The 21555-nt window shown below is 43.1% G+C and overlaps 1 protein-coding gene across 6 annotated transcripts in view; it reads left to right on the top strand.

The window, feature by feature from the left end:
• FHIT (fragile histidine triad diadenosine triphosphatase) overlaps positions 1-21555 on the top strand; it is a 521930-nt gene that overhangs the window by 418260 nt on the left and 82115 nt on the right. Inside the window, exon 6 of one of the 6 annotated variants that reach the window (XM_077184626.1) lies at positions 9800-9991. The exons of the other annotated variants lie outside the window; for them this stretch is intronic. Within the exon in view, the coding sequence (XP_077040741.1) occupies positions 9800-9886 (87 nt within the window). The 3' untranslated portion in view covers positions 9887-9991. Of the gene's footprint in view, positions 1-9799; positions 9992-21555 lie in introns of those variants that run through there. 6 annotated transcript variants of the gene reach the window in all.

Raw genomic sequence — 21555 nt, 5'->3', positions numbered from 1 at the left:
AAAAATATTAGGGTTTGGTTGGTTTGTTTGATTGTTTCTCTTTACAGATGGCATAGTTGGATCAAAAGTGGAGAGCACTGGGTAATAGTCCTTAAGAAGTGCAGATGGATCTACTGAAATTACAAATGTCTGTATCTGAGTGTGCAATTTCAACACTGTGAAAAAGCTCAGGAAGTGCTAAAGTAAATTTTGCATTACAAAGATAGCAGGCCCGGCTGTGGATGCTGTTGTTCAGTCTGTGCCTGCAAGGAGTGTATAAACAAGTGAGGTTTAGTAGGAATATGTCCTTGAGCTTGCTTTCAATTGCTCAGCATTACTAAAAGCCACATCCTTTCTCTGACATGAATTACAAAAATCTAAATCAGCATAAAACAAACTATACAGCTTTGATTTCAGTTACAAAACTGTCTATTTATTTCTCTTTATGGTGCTGTTCTGCTCCCATTGTGCTGCTGATGATCTTGAGAGTGTTTTCAGTTGTGATTCTTGCTGCTGTTTGATGCCTTCTTGGTGCATCAGACTTGGAGATAACATTTGTTTAATGCCTCTGAAGTTCTGTGTCAAGTGTCTCTGCCTGCAACTACAAAAGGGATTCAGCCAAAGATTGCTCCCACTTGGCTTATTGCAAGTCTCTTTTCCAGACACCATTTCAAGTCCCTTTTCCAGAGACCCCCTGTTTTCCTGTCTCTTGCCCAAATGGTTTGCTCAGCTTGCACTGTTTGTTTTCATGCTCCTCAGGTGCTCCTGTGTTCTTCAGCTACACTGTTTGTCCATGTAACTCAGGTCTAATTTCAACAGCCTGCAGATGCCTGTTAGAACTCCCTAAATAATGGAAACACCCTGCTTCTGTGTTCTCATTTCTGGTCATTTTTTTTTAAACAGAGTGAACAGCTGTTGAACTTTCAGAAAAGAGAGGCAAAAGCTTGTCAGAGCTGTTGAAATGGCGCTTGTTGGAGTTCCCCTCACTAATTGCACATGTTAATTAGCACTGTTTTAGAGAGGTAAGAAACATAGAGGTTATTCTGTACAAATGTGCACCAGCAGCTACCTTGTCTCTACTCTTGCTGTCACCAGAGGAGCCTCCATCTAGAGCAGCTTTGCACACAGGTGAGAATTGCAATTACATGCCTCAGAAACAGCTCTGCAAAATTAATCCTGTGCTCTACATATAAGCCCTCCATCATAAGCAACTAAACAAATCCTGCCCATCATTTCTGTGATGTTGCTCAGAAAATGTGTAACAGGAAAAGAAATCAATATAATATCAATGCAATCGTTATTAGACTCAACTTCTTAAAGCTAGCATGAGATTAACTGAAACAAATCTGAAGGCTGAAAGTTTGATGTTGATGTCCTAAATCAAATTAAAATTGAGCTAGAATCGAGCACAGCATAAAATCTTATTTACACAACTTACATATTCTATTAAATCTTATCTCATTAGTTTAATCTTACTTGATAGCACCTCAAAATTTCTAATTTTAAAAAGATCCAATGTTCTTATTTAATGAATATAGCAATTAAATGTAATGCTATGTTATGATTCATGGGATCATTCCATTAGGATTTACTGTGCTAGTATACTGGATGTAAATCATTCTTGCCAGAGATGGGTGAATTATTACTGATGTGCAAAAACTACTATGTTTAAAGAAAGTTAGAACTGTAAAATTAAACTCTGAGGGATTAGGAAAAGGCAGAATTAAGGCTGTCTGTGTAGCTTTAATTTGGAAGATGAATGTGATACAGTCTTAAAGACTCGATCACAAGCTGTTACTTTATTCTGTGCTCAGGGTGGACAAGATCAAGTGTTTATTTTTATCTGCATAGTTCAGTGAAGTTCCAGATGCCATCCAAATTCTGCCCTGAATACAAGGTTATTAATGTCCTCTGAGCTTTCACACAGAGCCTCTCAGCAGAGTATCTGAATGTCTCTGAAGCATTAATACACATATTTTATACTTTAAGTAATGCTCATTCTCTTTGGGTGACAACTTAGCTTTAGAGCTTGATTTCTTTTGCATACTTAGCAACCTAAATGACAGATTCAGCTTATGGCTCTTAGAGACTACAGTTAAACTTGTCATTGCTCAGGGTTTCTGCAGAGCAGTCCAGTGTATTTCATGTGGATGCCCAGAAGGTGACCAACAGTGAACAGTGAGATGTTCTGGCTGAGGTGACTTTCCCAGTGGTGCAAAACTGTGGCAGAGAAAAGGACAGGCTCACTTCTATAAAGTGCTGTCTGATTACCTTATCCCTGGATTTATCCTTAAATAAAGCAGCCTCATGCACAATTTGCTGTGCTTTCTGAAATGCCTCTACCAGACAGAGCAAGGACCATATCACAGAAAGCCTCACTTAACCTCAGTCTGCTGTTAGAACTCTCTCTTGAACTTGCATGATACCACACCTTTCTTGAAACAGCATTTTCATTGTTCTTGCTTTTGATTAAATGTTTTAACTGATAATTGAGCATCTATACTGCATTGCTTGTCATCATATAGACTGATGAAAATTTAATTTTCCAATGTGAAGCTGGTTCAAAGCCAGTGTGGATCCTGGTAGGCAGAGTCTCCTTGGAACAGCCCCTGGTGAAACCCTCTGCCCTGTTGAACTGGATGCTAAATGGCTCACAAGGCTTTCCTGAAATTCTGCTCATCCCTGGTGTGAGCACCTCAAGGACCTAATCCTCTGTAGGATCATGTGCACCAGTTTCCCCTCTCTGGAGGTGTCTCTAAGCATGTTGTGACCCCTGGAAATGCTCTTGTACAGGTCTCTGTTCCAGTGTTGGTGGCTCTGCATCTCTGTGAAAATGTGTCTCTGCTCTTTGGGAGGACAGGATCCTTCTGGCTTGCTTTCCTGCCTAGCTGTGATGCAGGGCTGGTTTTGGCTAATTTCATCTATTATGCAGCTCAGGGGGAACTTAACTGAGCAACACATTTTTGCAGTATTTCAATGGGCAGAGGAAGCACAGTCAAAATTTCCTTCTGCAGTCTGTAATGACTGAGGTTGGGAAAACTCCAGCATTGTATTTGAGAAGCATTGGATTAAATGATGTCACTTAAGAACTCATTAGCCTGTCTTTCAAGTGTATGCACTTTGGGGAATAATCATCTTTCCTCTCCTGCTTTGCCTTTGAGTTGTTCGTGTGTCATATCTCTCATGCCTGGGTACTGCAGCTTTATGGCACTTTGGATTGGATAAAACCCCTTAGCTTTGAAATGTTAAATCCTTCAATTAGTTCAAGTTGAAGACTAAAGGCCAAACATTTCAAATGTGGGCACCTGAAGTCGACAGGAGCTGGAGGCATTCATCACCTTGGAAAATCAAACCAGATCATTTAGGGAGCTAAATTTAGACTCAGATACCTCACTTTGGCCAGCCCAGTTTAATCACTGAGTCCTGTAGAATTACTCTGGATTATATGTTTTTTCTCTACCCTTTGGAGTTCTGCTTTCCTTTCCATGGAGGGAAAAGGCTGGAATTTATGTTTAGATATTCATGTTATAATGTCCTCCTGTCCCAGCAAGCTGCTCCCTGTGAAAAGCTCCATCCCACTCCTTGTGCTGAAATCACCTACTGGGTTCAACAGTCTAAAGACAAAGTAGGCCCCTAAAAATTGCTTAGAAAGGTCTACATTTACCTACCAAAAACAAATACTAATTTACATTGTCTGGGTGAACCTGTGGCCTGTTTTTCTGACATCAGCCACTATCCCTCCAAGATGTGCTTTCTGGCTATCAACAATGCATGTCCTCTGGTCAGGATGGTCCAAAAAACATCTGTCTTTCTAAATCTTCCCTTTTAAATGTATTTGGGTACTATGAAGACTTGTATCCTACCCATAAGTTTTGATTTACTCCATAGTTTTGAGGGGAAAAAGTGATCAATTGAGGGTTGTGTAGTTTGGACACCTGCTTCTAACTATACACATGGAAAGAATTGATTTCTTTAACTGATTTCTTAACTGAGTGAAGTGGTAGAAGGAGTATGGACAACTGGTCAACTGTTTGCTTGTGCAAATTTAGGTGTGCAACTGCCCAAAGAAGTAAACCCGCAAGTAAAGAGAGTTTTTTAGAGATTTGTATTCATAAGATGAAAAGCTTCTGAAAGAATGCAACAACTCTGGGACTCAAATGCCTTTCCATTGCCATGATCTTCTGCTTCTGCTGATTGTGAATGCTGAAAGTCTGCTCTGCTTCCCCAGAGTCCTGATAGGAAACTCATTGTCAGAACTGGAAAGGCAGAAAACTAGCAGAGACAAAACCCCAAACAAACAAAACTCTCAAACCCCCAAACAAGGAAACAAGATTTCTTAATTATAGTTTACCCTAAGCAGATGTTAACAAGTCTATTTAAACCTGTAATCTGCTGCTGGCCTCCTGTCCTCATCCATGGTGGCATTTCCCTGATCAGCTAATTCTGCCCTGATTAGCATTTCAGAAATTGAGGGGTTTTGTCAAACAGCTTCAGGAGCTGCTTTGGAATACCCCCTTGGGTGGTTGGTTTTTGTGAGCTGCAGATTACAAAGGATGATTTCCCAGCCTGCTCCATTATATTTGTTCTTGCTTTGATTTGCCATGAGAAGGATTTGTGACATTGAGATGCCCCTCCTTGCTGGACTTCACAATTTCCCTGCTTGGATGGTCTCAGCCTTGCTCATTATCCTGCTGCCATCCCAGCAGCAGCCCCTCACTCCATGTCCTCCTTCCTTGGCAGGGCAGTCCCTGCTTCTCTGGGTGAAAAAGCTCTCTAAAGAGGCAAAGAGAATTGTCTGTCCTGCCTGTCCTGTATCTCCCCAGCTTTTCCCTCTTATGGAAAGGGCAAGGATCTGGTTCCATGCTTGGAGTAGTACAAAATTGAGAGTTTGTTTCCTCATAGAAATAGGGGAGGGAATTTCTTTAAGTTATTTTTAAGTTGTTAAACTGTTGTTTCCCATTAAAATTTGGGAAAAAACATTGACTTAAAATTCTTGCTAAGTCTAGTGTAACTTAATTCATTGCCATTTTTATTTTCCATGTGGAGAAAGAGGGTCCTTCTTTTTCCCTGGCCATATTTTGTGTGGTGCTTCCCCAAAGGCACCTCCTTTCCTTGGACTTGCAAATATGGACCTCTTCCTTTCTGATGACTAAGAATATGGAATACTTCATCCCTGTCTTCATCTTCTTATGCTCTCCTTCTGCCAGTATAAGAGTATTTTATATCCCTGGATATAGCATGTGCTGCTCTCCCACACCTCCTGCTAAGAGTTGCTTGTGGCAGTTCTCCTTGGAAAATACAAGAAGAACTTCTTTTCCCAGAGTTATCAAGATTCTCTTAATATCTAGTCTTCCTCCCTCTCTCCAGCAGTAGCAAGAGGAGGTTTGTTTGCTTGACTCAGTTTGGAACAATGTAGAGGTAAATGTTCCCAGCAGCTGAGTTACCAACAGAGGAGTCTGTGTAGTCCTATTTTTAACTTGAAGCTTGTCTTCATTTTACTTATCTGAGATGAAGGTCCTGTGATGATAGAAGATTTTTGATAAATAGACACATTGGGATTGATCCCAGTTTCTTTACAATTTTGGATAGATTGAACTAGAAAATAATTCCCTGTGAAAAGAGCCTTGACATGTCTCTAAAATATTCAAAGAATAGCTTCTGAAGCGCCTAAACACCGCTTGGAAAAAGACATATAGGTAGAAGTTTTCATGAGAGCTTAACACAGATGAAACAGGGTTTTCAGAACTGATTGGCAATAATGCAGCTGGCTAATTTCTTTGAAGTGTGCTGAACGTTGAAGTGCTTTGAAAATCTGACAAGATGTGTTGTTGTCAGTTGCTGCTCATTGCTGAGTGAGTTTAGAAATTTGGCTTTAAATTTGGATGTTTGATGATGTGGCTTAAGAGCAATGGCTACCTAAGAAGCAAATAAACTGATTTATTTTTGCTTTCTTTTCAGGTTAGATGCCCAAGGGAAAGCTCTTAAATGAGCATTTGTAATTTCTTGATTTGTGATTTGAGTTTCAGAATATCACTTTGCTTGCTAGTTGTCACTTTGCACACTCTAACTTCTAACATAGAGGCTAGTTCTGTTCATGTTGTTTAGCATATTCCTATGTAGTAGGAATGCCAATGGCATCCACTCTCTGTGAGCATGGCTTTCACTTCAGGTTCTTCCAGTGTTTAAATCTGAAGCTAAAATTCAGTTTTATTTTTATGTTTACAACCTGAACTGTGAGGTTTTGTATTTATTGCATTCTTAATCTGCTGAGATGCCAAGAGACTGCCATGATATGATTCACACAACTGGGGTTTTGCTTACTTGACTATAACAAAATAATAGCAATAAAGACCAAGCCTATCCCTGATGCACCTCCTGGAAGCAGGGACTGTTCTGCTGAGGAGTAAATAGAGCTCATTAGGAGCTTCCCTCTGTAGCTGCTGCTGCTTATTAGAGTCAGAACTGCTGCATGCAGAGCAGCACCCCAGGAGCATTACCCTTCACCTTCTAGAAATGTGCTCTCATGTAAAAATGCCTGTCTGCAGGTGCTGTTCTGGCACCTGGCTGCAGGGAAGCATAGAGCTGCTGATGCTGGAGAGAGGAACAAGTAGTTGGCACCTCTAAAATTCAGGCCTTTGCTCCTGGTGAGCTGAGAGAAAACCCAAGACTGCAGACTGATCTGGGGAGCTTCAGACTCTCAGAGATAACAGAAGGTTTGAGGGGAGCTTTGGATCAAGTCCAGTCTTAGCTGACCTGATTTGCTTATTCCCAGGCAGCACATATTGCTCTCTGAACATCCCTTGTTAGGAGCACAGACTACATTTCTGGAGCAGCAGCTTCACACTGTACAACTAGCACCTTTTTTTTTAATGTGTAACTGGCCTGAAAGTTGGAGTGCCCAACTCTGCTAATTACATGAAACTCTTTAATGTGATGCTGGAGGTGTTAAACAATCGTACCTGCATTAAATATGCTGTGCTTATGCAAACGTGGCACACAGATTGCAAGTTCTAAAATTTATCAGGCAGACTAATTATTTAAATGTGAGCTATAGGTTACATAAATAAATAGCTCTCCCTCAGTAAATGGTAAGGTGTCATGGTGTTAACCACGTGGCTTGTAGCAGAGTAGAATTAATGTTAACACTTCTGTAGCTTTCTTCCTCTGATTACTAATTCTTTCAATGTTGGTAGATGAACTGATTTTATGAAAGTTTTGCCTGCCCTCTAGGTCCCTATTTTGTATTCCTTGTGCATTGCAGCTTGCTTATGACTCTGGCAGCAATGTTGGATACTAAAAACCATGGAGAGCTCAGGCTGCCTGCTCAGCGTGTGGGATGAGGCAGATCCAGACCAAACTGGGAGCTTTACTGGGGCAAGATCACTCCCCCAGCTCCTGCAACCTGGTCCTCCAGCTATAGAAGCAGCCAAATTACAATTAGCAGCATTTATATCTTAGAGCAATGACATAGAATTGCATATATGCCAAGAAAATAGAGATCACTGAGGTAATGAATCAAGAGTTTGCTGTGATGGGCTCCTGACATTTTGCTGTTATAGGTGTGCTGCAGGAAAGGTGCATTTGTGTTCACAGAGGCACAAAGTGATAATATGCTGCCTGCAACTTCTGAGAATGGTTTTTGAGTGCAGAGTTATGAAAGCTTCAGAAAATCCTATATGAGAAAAGCAGCTTGAGCTAGTCAGAGAGAGTTTCATTAAAGTTTCTTGCTGTTATTAGTTTTAAATTCACTTACGTCTCCTTCAGTTTCATTTCCGGAGGCACCTGCTCTGGTGGTTTTCTGGCAGAAATGCTGCAGAGGGTGGGGAGTGTTAAATGACAGGTTGCATATTCCTCCTTGGTCTCCTAGAATTGCCTTTTTTTTCCCCTCCAGTCATGCTAATTTACGCACAGTTTTCATAATGAAACTTGAGCAGGCATCCTTCCCCATCTGCCCCAATTCCCAGTCCTTTTCTGCTGCACCAGCCGAGTTGCCTGATTTCACAGAAGTGGAAATCGGGTGAGTGTTTCACACTTCACCCAAGGGGAGGCTGTGGGTCTGATCCTGCCACCTTCAAACGCTGCGCTGGCAAAGCGCAGGGCAGGAGCTGAGCAAAATGCTCAGCTCTCAGAATCTCTGCTGGTCAGAGTGACCCCGAGATGCATTAGAAAGTCTCTTTTCCCAGCCCGGCAGTCAAAGAAGGAGTCAGAACTCTTCTATTCTTGTTCTCAAGGTTGTTTATTGTTTCTTATCTATAAAATTCTTTCTCTGACCTGCTGAGGTCTGTCTGGCAGGTTGGGTTGAGGCACGCTGCCTGTCCTTGGGGCAGTGTTATCTTTTTATACTAAAAACTACATGTACAATATTTACAATAACTTTCCAATACCTACCACCTATGTTAGACAGTGAGTTTCTACTCTAAACTAATCTAAAAATGCCAACATCACCCAGAAGATGGAGGCTAGGAACAAGAAGGAAAAAGGACAAGGTATGCCCAAATTCCTCCATCTTGGGACCCCGAGCCCCCATTCTAAATACCATAAAAATCTATTCTTCACCCCGTTACAAACTACTATTCTACTTAAACTCTCTTGACTTGTAAATCTTCATATAAAGGTTGGTAATTGTTTTTTCCAAGGCCTAAATCAAAGTCCGAGGGGTCTTGGGCTCTGTGCCAAGGTCTCTGAGACTGCTGGGCAGGGGCTCGAGTGCTCCAGGGCAGCCAGAGGAATTTCCTGGGTTCCAACACTCAGGCTCCCAGCCCAGGCAGTGCTGTGCTCTCCTGCATCGCAGGGAGCCTCTTGCCCACCCGTTTCATGGTGGATTTCGGAGGAAGATCGCGGTTTCATGGCAGTCATTCAGCAGCAGTGCCTGCGTTGCCGCGTCTCCGGAGGAAGCAATCGGATCAACTCCGTTAGTGCAAGGGATTAAAAGAAGCCAGATGCTCTCTTAATGGACAAACATACGGCGAAGTTGCAAACTTGGCCTTTTGGGGAAATTGAAAGCCGTTTAGTTCAGGTTCAGCTTAAAGGGTTGGGAAAGAAATTGTCGATTAGCGTCAAACCGGGCTGACAGCGCGCCCGCACCGCGCTCGCAGCTGCTCCGGAGCGGCCGGGCCGAGCCCCGATTCCCTGAGGGGCCTGGGGCCGCTCCTCGGCCTGGCAGCCACAGCCCGAGGGTCCTGAGCAGCACCTCCCGAGGCCAGCCCTCAGATGGTGCAGGCAGGGCACGGCTGTGCAATGGCAGCTCTCTGCAGCCCGAGGCAAACCCTGAGGGCTGCTGCTCGCACCGAGCCCCGCAGCGCCGGGCTGGGAGCGCAGGAGGGGCCCGGCTCGGTCACCTCAGCAACCCCCGGCCATCGCTCCGGGAGAACTGTACCGGGTTTGGGCCAACCAAATCCCTTCCCAGCCCCCTGAGAACATGGAAAGGGTCAGGTTGTGAGCCGAGTTCCAAGCTGCTCGCAGCTCTGATCCCAGGGCAGCAGATCAGCATTCGAGGCTGGCAGTGGAGCTGTGCTGTAACCCCTCACAGGTCACCTTTGTGCTCAGTGAAAATCCAGCTTGCTCTGCTAGGCTTTTCCTAGTCTGTGGAAAGGGAGCAGAAAATAATGGTGACTGCAGCTCCTTCTGTTTTCATTTTATTCTGTGAAGAGCTACTGGTGAATCATGAGACTGTTGTTAAAGTACAGTTTCAAGTTCTACATAAAGTTATGCTGCTTAAATTTGTTTAAATTCCTTCATTACTATTTCTTTCCTTCCATTTCCTTCCATTTCCTTCCATTTCCTTCCATTTCTTCCTCCCTCTCTCTTGTTTTCTGAGCAGTTTCTATATCATCAAGGTGTTGAGCTGCAAGCACAGAAGGCCATGCAAACAAGACCAAGGCAGATGCACAAGTTTTACACGCTTTAATGAAGTTGTGGGACTTCAGAGGAATTTGGCTCCAGTTTCTGATGCTTCCATGCTCTGTCTTCTGTTCCAGCGTGGATGTTAAATTGTGCAGAAATGGACCGTGACCTACCTTTCATGCCAGCTGATCTGGCTGTAGCTGTTTTTGTGTAACTAATTTAAAAAGATTGATTGTTGGTTAATTACATTAATGAACTGAACCAACATGGGCACAGACTAGAGCTCAGCAGTCTCCTAAACAGTCATTAGGAATAGACATCTATCTTTTTACCTGCTTGTACAGCCTCCTGTTGGGTGGCAGAGTGTGTGGAATGGTAATTCTGAAGGTTAAATGACTTAGGGACTAATCACAGACTGTTCACCTCTGCTCCCCCCTGCCCATATGGCCCTGCTTGTCACAGTCAAAGTCCATTTGGACAAAGTGTCTGTTGAAAGGTCTCCAGGACAGCAAGTCTGGTGGTTTCAGCTGGCCTCCTGGCAAACACCAGCCTGTGTTACAAATCCACCAAAGTTCCCTGTTGAAAGGATTCTGTGGATTTAAACAATTTTGAAATAACTTCTCTGCCAATTAGGGTAATTCATGTTTATCAAGGTGAAAGTGTACTGAGCAGAACAGTTCACTCTTCTCTCTAGCCAGCTCATGAATATGAAGAAAGATGGAATCAATAATACATTTCTCTAATTAAACTGGTAAGTTAAAATGATTGAGTTCTTGTTTTAGCAGGTGCTCAATGGAAGATGCATTTCTGGGTGTTTATCAGTGTTGACCTTGCAGCCATTCACCACACCTAGGTGGGAGCTGTGCAAATGTTGCCTGCCACACAAGGGCTTACAAAAGTACCTTAAGAACGTAATAAAATGTTTGAGAGAGGGATATTGGTACATTTTCTAAACTAACTTGAAAATTACACACAGTGAATAAAGGCAATGGAATGCATTTTAATTGCACTCCATTGGTGAAGTTTGGTGAAGTCTGTGGACATACTATTATATATCCTTTGCCATTATTAGCCCATCTGTTTGCCAGATTTAGTCAAACCAGGAGGGACTTCAGCTGAAATTAATAAATGTGTTGCCACTGGCTTGAGCAGAAAGAGAACTGAAGCAGGGCCGGATATTATGCAAGATGGTGAGAAAAATTCTATTTATTTGGGAAGTCAAGGACAGTACTTTGGCACTGGTAGCCTGGGGGAAGATGTTGGTCTGTAAAAGCTGTTGTCAGAATCTTCAAAGGTGTCACTGCTGCTAGCACAGTGTTCTGTTCTGCACAGCTTGATCCAACAGGAACCCAAGGAGTTGTTCCAGGGATTTCAGTCCCCTTTGGGTGATGTTGTAGGTGCCCTATGAAGTCTGATGATTTTCAAGGAGGCTTTTTTGTATCCCAAATTCAACACTGAGTGGGGGAAGTAAGTCAAAGAAAAGTGGGATTGTCCTGCAGTCATAAGATACAGGCTGAAAATCTGCTTTCTTCATTTTCAACTGTCATTGAAATGGTTTGAGGTGACGAGGGAGGAGACTTAATGCTGAGGGGTTTTTGGAGACTGGTCCATTCCCCGTGGCCCCAGAGGCTTCTGTGGACTGTTGAGGGGTGAACACCTGGGTGATTGCAAAAGGGATTTCAGGCATTGGTCCATGACACCTTAAAAATACTTTAAATGAGAGGCAAAGAAGTTGTGGAATTAGTCATATGCAAATAGCATTAAATTATGGTTTTATGTAAGATCTTATGTTTCTAGCTAATTGAAAGACAGAGGCCACTGCTGCAGGAGAAAAATATGAAAAGAAAACTATACTGAAACATAAAAGTGTTTCTGATCAAGTAAAATTCTGTTTCTGTTGAATGTTTTATTTTGTTCCAGTCACATAAATTACCATCTTTGAAATACTAAAACTCCCACAATCAGCTTTTTATAACAGAAAATAATTTACATTTAAAAGGTTTAACTGAAGCAGCTAAACCTTAGTGATGAATGTGCACATTTGGCAATAAAACAGGGAAATAGCCCATGTTTTGGAACCCATAGCTGCTATATATTATTTTAATATTATAAAGAACTAAATACAGTCAAGTGAATGCCACAGGTATGCACTGAGATATTTGCTAGTTCCTGGGAAATGTATTCTTAAGGGTATGTAGTACTGACACAGAGCCTTGGAAATCTCCTTTAGCACTGATGGATTCTGTGATGAGAGGCAGCATGGCTTGAATGCATTTCATCCTCCACAGAAACTTATGAACTTGGTCACATTGCCATCATCAGAACCCATTTCCTTCTCAGTGCAGCAGCACCTCTCTTCCATCTTGTGGTGGGCTGGCCCTGGCTGGATACCAGGTACCCACCAAAGTCACTCTGTCAATCCCCTTCCTCAACTGGACAGGGGGGAGAAAATATATCAAAAGGCTTGTAGGTAGAGATAAGGATGGGGAGAGATCAGTCACTATTTACTGTCATCAGCAAACAGACCTGACTTGGGGAAATTAATTTAATTTATTACCAATCAAATCAGAGTAGGGTAATGAAAAACAAAACCAAATCTTAAACCCACCTTCCCTCTACCCCTCCCTTCTTCTTGGGCTCAACTGCACTCCTGATTTTCCCTTCCAGTGGCACAGGAGGATGGGGAATGGGGGCTGTGGTAAATTCATCCTACTTGTCTCTGCTGCTCCTTTCCCCCACAGGGGCAGGACTCTTCATGCTGCTCCCCCGCTCCAGTGTAGGATTCTCTCCCACAGGAGACCAGAAAACCTGCACCACCATGGGCTTCCCATGAGATCTCATCCTTCTTTGGGCATCCCCTGTCCCCCTGTGATCCTCCATGGGCTGCAGGGGCACAGCTCCCTCTCCATGTTTTGCACCAGGGGCTGCAGCAGCTGCTGCTGCTGTTTCTGGAGCAGCTCCTGCCCCTCCTGCTCTGACCTTGGATTCTGCAGGGCTTTTTCTCTCACTCCTCTCTCTGGCTATAGTTGCTTTTGCACAGGGCTTTTTTCCCCTCCTCAAATCTGTTTTCCCAGAGGCCCCACCCCTGTTGTTGATGGGCTCAGCCTTGGCCAGTGGTGGATCCATCCTGGAGCTGCAGGAATGGGCTCCACTGGACATGGGGGAAGCTTCTGGCAGCTCCTCACAGAAGCCACCCCTGTGGCCCCCTGCTACCAAAACCTGGCCATACAAACCCAATACACATCCTTAAAAATGAAAGAGGAGACAGAGACAGTATTTTCATTCTGCAGGAACTTTGTCATCATCCTAGAAGAGATTGCAGCAGTTGTCTAAAAGGACCACAAAATAGCCACAAAAATTAGAGATAATGATTTCCCTCTCAGAATGGCTGGTATGTAAGGCTTGTCTTCCCCCTGTCACATCCATTCCTGATTTATTTTCTCTTCCTCTCCCCCAGTCCCTGCATTAAAGGGGGAGTGGGCCATTGCTGCTATAATGCTCTTATTCCCTGCTAGAGCAGAGAAGATATATTTCAGTTTTATGCTCTCCTCAAATGTACTCAGACATATGGAAGAAGTACCTTACAGGTGTTTGTATTCTTGCAGAGACTCCAGAGAATTGAAAACCCTCTGTATTCCAACAACAATCTTTCCCTTGACCTAGTGTGCTTTATATCTCACGTGGGAGACTGAGTCCTGCTATTACTGGAGTCAGAGAGAAAATGGGTGGAAGTTTCAGCAAAATGGGGATGAGACCCTGGGTGTTAATTGTGGGGCTGCAGGGCCCCGTGGTGGGAGCAGCTGTGCTCAGCTTTGTGCAGAGCTCAGCCCGCCCTGACCGAGCCGGATGTTCTTTTACATCTACGAGATTTGCCTGGGGGATTTGGTCCTTCCTCTTATTAATATCAGAAAGTAAATTAGCTTTATGTTGCCCTTCATATCAGCCCTTTCAGGGGTCTCCTATCCTTTTAATTTAGCCTGGGTCTCTGAGGGAAAAACCCAGTAAAAACACACCGGTGTGATGATTAGTAAGCACATTTTATATAATTACAGTGTTGGCATCTCAGGGGGGAAATGAAAGTTTGTGCTGTCCCTTTAACAGGACAATTTGATAATCCTCTTAGCATTTTCTCTTTTAGCTGATAATATTTCACACAATTTTACTTTGTAAAATATTCCTAAAGGGAGGCTTAAGCAATAATGCACAGATTATGGAAATGACTCTCATTAAATATAGGCAGAGACTTCAGCAAAGCCATGAACTGCTTCAAAATGTGTAACCCCCATTAGGAGCTTCATTTAAATGTTTATTCACAGAGCAGTAAATGTTTATTATAGAACATTTTATTGAAACATAAATTAAAGAACCCTAATTATACATATCACAAGTATTCAAACAATATGCATTTATCAAGACTTAAGTAAAGATCAGAGGTGGAGGAAATGCAGTTGTGCTTTTGTTTTCATCACAGCAACACCAAATTTGCACAAAAATACCTGGGCAAAGTGACCCTGATGGAAGGCACGGGGCCTCAAGGCAGGTGCTCTCCAGCTACACCTGAGCAGGTGCCACCTTCCAAAGTAACTTCAGAGGCACCTTCACTTGTCATTCCCATCTGTATGGGACTGGGGACTGTCAGGGTTTGGGGCTGTTTTTGCAGAGTAAGGGTTGCTGCTCCTGCAGGTCTGCCGAGGTGAGTGCTGTAGAGGGGATGGACAGTGAGTAAAGGCAGGGGATGGTCCTTGGCCTGACCTTCCCACCACCATGCATGGACCCTCATTTCTGAATTGCAGAGCAGCTTAGAGGTCAGGAAATACAAGTTCAAAGATTTAATCAATCTTTATTTCCAATTGGTTTATCCATTTGCTGCCTTTCAGAGGATCTCTTAAAGAGATGTTCAAAGAGATATACATTTGGATTACCACTCCCAACCAGCAGGCTTATTACCCTCATTATTGTGCAAGTTTTCTCGGGTTTGGGGCTGAAGGAGAGGGTTGGCACTTCTTTTGCAAGTGCTAAAGCTGCCTTCAGCCATGGAAGTTCTAACTCCAGATATCAAGTGTTTTAAAAAAAATCTTTCTGTGCTTGTTTTCATGAGGTCTACATCCCTTTTCTAGCTCACCCACAGCTCATTTCTTTAAACTTCATAGCAGTTGACATATGCATTATTTATTGAGAATGCTGAATCTGCACATTTCTGAACCTACATGTTTAAAGATGTACTCTGCTGCAAGTCCCCCACTTGGTTTGGCTTCTGAGACATTTGTAAATTCTCTTAATTTTGTTGCTTTCCAAAGTACCTGTTTTCTATGCTGAGCAAGTATCTGGATAATTACTCTTCCAGAGGCAAATCCATGGTGTAAGCATTGGTAGGGATCATTGCAGAGCTTTATTTTTCCTCCTAAGGATGCCTGTACTGCACAGTGTGATACAGATTTACACAAAGGACCCTCACACTCCAGCTTGGTAGCACATGGACAGCCTGTGTGACCTTCTCTCCCAAGACTTGTTCCACTTTCTTGTTTTCCTTCTTTGCAGTCTCTTTCTGAGCACCATTTTTGAGTCACAAAATTTTGACCACTGCCTTCATTCTATCAACAGCTTCAACCCTCCCTTTTTTCCAGTGGCTCTTCCAGTCCATCCTCACATCTGTCTCTGCTGTTTCCTCTGCTGCTGCCCTGGCCTTTGAGATAGGCATGGATTTCCCTGTCCTTCCCTTGCAAGCATCAATCTGCTCCTCTGCACATCCTGCTCTCCAGCCTGGCAGTCTGTGCCACTCCTTTCCATCTGTACCACGGCCTTATGGTCCTCACAACAGCAGAAAAGCAAACCTCAGGTTTGTGTTTAAATAAACCAGAGCCAGGGGTGCTACAGGGGTGTGTCAAGCCATGCAGCCCCCCTGGATTTGGAGCAATCCTCACCCCCAGCACTGCAGAGCTGCCAGCTGGGGAGGAGAAGCCCACGGCCTGCATCTGTGCAGCCTCGTGCTCAAGGCTTTAGTAAAGTTGGAAAAGAAAGCACTGATTCCTAGAAATGGGGCAGTTTTGTAGGAAAGGAAAGGTTTCAAGCAGTTTCCTGTCATATTTTATTATTTTATAAAAATTAGCTCCTTTAAAGTGGTCTGTCTTTGACTAATTTAGAACTCTTTAAATGAGGGAAAAAAAACACTACTAATGCAGGCAATAATTTTAAAGGCTGTTAAAATTGAGTGGTTTAGTTGTCCAAAACTCTTTTCCTAATGTTGGGTGGGACTTTTAAAATTTTTTTAAAATTTGTTTCTCCATCTTAAACCAATTCAGGACTTGGAAAATCGTCAAGAACTCATAAATACTCACTGAATAGAGATTGTTTTCCCACGGAGATGTCTCTGCCAGGACTTGCAGGTCAAGGGCCCTGGAAGTGGGCTTCCAGTGCCTAGAAAGAGCAGTGTTAGCAGGTGTGCCTGTGGCTGGTGACATGCTGGCTTTTCAGGGGCAGCAGAGGGAGAGCTTCCTGCTAATGAGCTGTGGATATACAGGCAGAGCTTTCCATGGAATAACTTTGTAACAGGGACAATTGAGCAGTTAATCAAGAATAGCAAACAAGGGCTCCATGGAAGCCCAGTTTACAGAGAGGACAAAATTGCCCTATTTTTCATGTGGCTATCTCTGTATTATGGCTGATTTTCTTTATCACCCACTAACAGTCTCACTTGGAGAATGGTTATTAGTTTGGAATTTCTACAGTTAATCTGGTAGTTTAGAAGAAGCATTATCACAGCCTCCCACAGGAAGCCCCTGTCTCTGTAATGGACAGGGCACTTTGCAGCAAGTGAGGTCTTACCTGAGAGCACCATCCCTTTTCCCAGTTACTGGCTGGTCAGAGTCTCCTGGCCAGCTGGTCTTGCTGCCTGGAGCTGCTGCTTCCCCTCCAGCCCTTCCTCCTGCCTGGCCACAGCCACAGCAGATCACAGCTTTTCCTGTCCTGCTGCACCCTGAGACTGTGGAAACCCACAGCTGCCAAGCTTTGATGTAGAAAAAATTAAAAGTAACAAGGGAAAGGATGAAGCTGCTGAAAGCATCTGGTTTTGCTGCATGAAGGCACAGGTCAGCCATGCTCTGCTTTTGCAGATGTGTGGGGAGCAGCCCTTCCTCTGCCAACATTTTGGCAGCCCCCCATCCTCAGGGGTTGCATGACTCTTTGCCAGCTTTTATGTGTTCATGCTGTAAGAACATGCATTGCTAATAGACCCTGGGTGCTGAGCAGCTCATGTGCAGACTGTTATCTTCCTTTCAACTGGAAGCTGAGCTCTGTTGCTCTGCTAACCAGCACAGCAGCTGAGTGAACACAACATAATGTCCATGAATTATTGCAGGCAACGCCCACGTCCTCCCTAGTGGTGTGTGGCAGGGTCATCTGCTCTTCACTGTTCTAGTCTACCTGGGAAATCTCTTTCACTGTCTATTTTTGTCTGCTATTTTCACTTTAAATCCAGTGCAGTGGCGACACGTTGGTTATTTGACCATAACTCAGTGTGTAAAACCAGCTGTAACCAGTTACATTGCTTTCTGCATGGCCTTGAGTGCTGAAGTAAAACTCACCTGACCTGAATGCTTGCTTCTCCAACAACACAAGCTCCAGGTCTTTTGGCTGAGACTTTCTGAGCATTTTGCAGCCCTGGTTCACTGGAGAGCAGCTTTAGTGGTGTAATCCCACAAATGCCTGTGATGCAGCCAGACTTTGGCAGTGGTGGGATGAGAGTGCCAGAGTGCCCATGAGCAGCCCAGTGCTCCCACAGTCCTGGAATGCATGGAGCTCATCAGAGCATCCTCTTGCTGCGCTGGGAGGCCAGAGGCATCACACCCTGGCTCTGGCTCATTAGTTCCTCATGGTGCTACAGATCTGTTCTTTGCAGTAAATTTTCTATTGCTCCTGTCATCCTGGGTATAAAGGTCTTGAAGAAACTTCTCTTACAAGTGATTTTGCATCACCTGATAGCTCTCACCATTAGAAGCTTCTCAATCTGAGATTTTATTTACATTGCAAAGCAGGGAGAGCTGCAGTCCCTACCCTAGAAAAATGTCAGTCTAATAATTTTAATTTTGAAGGTCCTATAAAATCCAGCTCCCGCAACCTCCTTCCAGCTACTGCTGTTTTAAATATCCCTGACTGGAAATCTTGCCCCCAGTTTCAGAAGCAGCTGGCAGGGTTCAGGCATCTTTAACTCACACAGTGACCCCACCTGGGTATTTCTACTGCATCCTCACATTGGCACTGTTGTCACACACACTGTGGAAGTGTCCTGCTTCCTCCATCAGTGCCTGAGGAGCAGGGGATGGACCTAAGCAATGCAAGTGTGTGCCTGCATTTTTCTGCCCTGATGTGGGTGATATTGATTGGTCCATTAATGTAAATGTCTTGGCTGTTGTGTGTTGCTTTCCTTGCTTATTAATCAAAATCCTGCAAAATGAGGGAAAAGCAATTTTTTAGGAAAAAAAATGAAATACCATCAACAGTGACTGATTACAGGCTGCTGGAATGTGATGGGGCTGTCTGCCACCCACCAGGCATGAGGCTCCCCACAATAACTGGGGAAAAAAAATAAAATGCTTTATTTTGACAATTTTGGTCAATGTTTAGATGTTTTCTGTTCAAGCAGTGTTTTGATGGAAGGTTTGCCAAAACAAAATTTGTTTTGTTTGCATCTGACATATTTCAGTCAATTGCAAATGGGTTTTTTTTGGATGTGCAGGTTTTTGTTTTGCTTGGAAAAACAAATTAAAGGAAACAACTTTAATTTGTGGGCACCTTGAAGTTATTTTTGCTACTGCCATTTAGGGAGACCTCTCCGTAGCTAGCAGTGGATGCAAAACACTGAGACATAAACAAAACATTTGGGATGTGAATATTCCCACTGAACCAATTCACAGGTTGGAAATGGAGCTGGTGCTTAAGTGCCTTGGTGGATTGAGGGTTTAGCAGTAACAAATAGTACTAAGGAGCAAAAATGATCAATTAAAGATCTCCTAATGAATCAAAGTATCAGCCACTCTGAGTTGAGAAGGGCAGAAGCTGAAAGGCAGATTGGAGAAGGTGTGAAATCTCCCTGTTCAGGGTTTCTGACTGCATGGTAGCCACAGCTCTGTGCTGCTCGTATTTCTTGGTAAAACTGAATAGAAGGGAAATATGTGAGACACTGCTGCTGATCCTGTTTGTTTCTGTTATACAAACAGTGGGGAGAATCCAGATATTTATTTCTTTGCCATACACTGAATTTAAAAAAACAAACAAACAAACCCCCCCAAAAAAAAACAAACCAAAAATGGATGACTGGAAAAAATTACTCTCTTTTAAATTGATTGTTGTTATTTCAAACCTTGGGAATGTTCATTTGTTTTGTGATACAGTTGATGGATTCTGCTGTGCAGGCTGGCAGTGTGTGAGAACATAATGCCTGTAGTAAAGGTGACTAACCCCTGAGAACATCCCACCAATGCCAAGTGGCCCATATGCTGTCATAAACACTTTTTATTCTTTTTTTTTTCCACACTGATCATCAGAGCCCATTTTGGGTAGAAGATCACATTAGGCTCGTTCATTACCTGCTGTGCTGCTCTGTGCATCTGCAGTGCAGCATCTCTGCTCTGAGCTTTGGACTCATCCCTGCGTGTTTTCTGATATTCCAAATCCTCTGTCACGGGTATACACAGATCTTCTCCTCTGTGTGTCCTGGAGCAGTCTGCACCAGAGATAAAAATTATGCTTAAAGGTGGCCAAACTTCTGGGGAATATGGTTGTTGATAGCTGATGTTAGGTTTTATATGTATCATCAAGAGAAATTCCTGTAAATTGATACTTGTAGCAAAACTATCATTCCTTGTAGCAGAAGAGAAGGAAACTGACTGCAGATGAACTGGCTCTATTCTTATGAATAAATTTAAAATCTAATGAGAACAACAGGTGTGAGACAGTAGTGAAATTTTACAGTATCCCTGCAAACTTTAATCTACACTTTTATTTTTCTTGAAGGTCTGTCCAAAAGCGAAATTTCAGGCCTAGGGCTACTGAAGACTGTCTTTAAAGTTGCTTTGTGATTTTGAGCAATACATCATGTGAGCAGTGATGTTCAGATGATACATTGCACTAATACATCACAGGAGCACTTTTGCTTTTATGATATATTAGTATAATACACTATCAGAACACTATCACTGATATATTACTCAAAAACACAGTTTCTGACCCTCAAGATTCACCCTCATCTCTAGTCTGAATACACTGAAAGCTGTGGATAATGATAAGAATAAGAAATCACATATTCGGTTTCTCTAGGGTAAAGCTGAGGAAAAAAATAGTGTGGTATTTGGAATATTTCATTAACTGAAACATCCTTGTGTTTTCATTTTATTCACTGAGCAAATGTTATTATGGATAGAAGCTAACACAATATAGGTGTGTTTGAATTTTCTTACAAATAGCCTAAGAAAACCTTTTTTGATTTCATATTTCATTATAGACTTAAGCCATGTTTTGAGAATGTTTCCATGAGGTGCAGGCGTTTCAGCTGATTTCTACCTCATCAAATTGAATCAGTTGCAAGCTATCTAAATTCTTTGCAAACCATTTGGTGCTGTTTCTGATTTTCAGTCATTTTTTAAAAGGATTTAGGCACCATCTAAAAAGATCTGAAGGTGCATAAATGTGATCTATCACTCAGATTATTTGCTGCCTCTCCTCACTGAGGTGTTGGGTTTTTTCCCTGAAGAATTATTCTCAGTTATTGTTTTTCTTTACTAAAGAGTGAAAGACAAAGGAAAAAAGAAAAAAGAATGCATTGCAATGTTGTTAGTAGCTGAACTTACTGCAGAAAAGTATTTTTCCCAGTAGAGTTTGGGTCTTGAGGACCTTCCTTTATGGTATGAACAGTGGGAGAAAAAAAAATAAAAGGTAATAGTAATGACACAACACTAAGGTGCTGCCAAGTCATATATTTGTGTTCTTGCCCATAATTTTGTTTGTATTCCTCAGATCTCATCAGCATTTTTGACGAAAACACATCACCATTCACCTCCTTCCCAAACTGGGTAACCCAAAGCTGCCTGTGCAGCTCAGTGCTCAGCTCTGCTACCCCGTGGGCAATTGCCCTGTGCCAGGAGAGGGACACAGTTCAGGCTCTGCCAAACTGGGCTTATAATCCTTGTGCCTCACAGGTTTTGGGCCACCTGGCACTCTGTCCCTGCAGGTGTGTCCCCAGCATGAGGCTTGTGCCCCACAGGTTTCAGTTTGTTGTGTTTGGGCTGCAGCCTGCAGGGGGGAAAGGAAGCATTAAAGTCTTTTTAACCTTGTGAGAGGCATTGTCCTCTTCTGCCAGCCCTTCTGCCCACGTGCTGTCCATGGCATGGCAGCTGTTCTGTCCCCAGAAGGGAGCCTTGAGCCCAGGCTGCCCACACGAGCTCTCCCCCACATCCCATCTCCAGCACCTTCCTATTTCCCTCTGTTCCAAAGCCACAACACTCAGCTCCAAGGGACATTGTTATTTCAAAGCTGTGGCTAAATATGTCTCTGACTGACAACTATGAATAATTCCACAGAGCCCCTAAACTTCCAGGCATTTCACTCTGAAGCTCATATAATACACCAGGGCTGCTCTCTCATGTTTTTCATCTTTTATATTCTCCAAAGAGTTGAGATACAGTTATGGAACAGGTTAATGTATTTTCCTCTGAATATAATGCTGTGGGAGCCTGTGCACAG

This window comes from Agelaius phoeniceus, chromosome 11 (genome assembly GCF_051311805.1).
Source record: "Agelaius phoeniceus isolate bAgePho1 chromosome 11, bAgePho1.hap1, whole genome shotgun sequence".
NCBI lineage: Eukaryota > Metazoa > Chordata > Aves > Passeriformes > Icteridae > Agelaius > Agelaius phoeniceus.
Note: the sequence above shows the minus strand (reverse complement) of the source record. Positions and strands in the feature narration are given on the sequence as shown.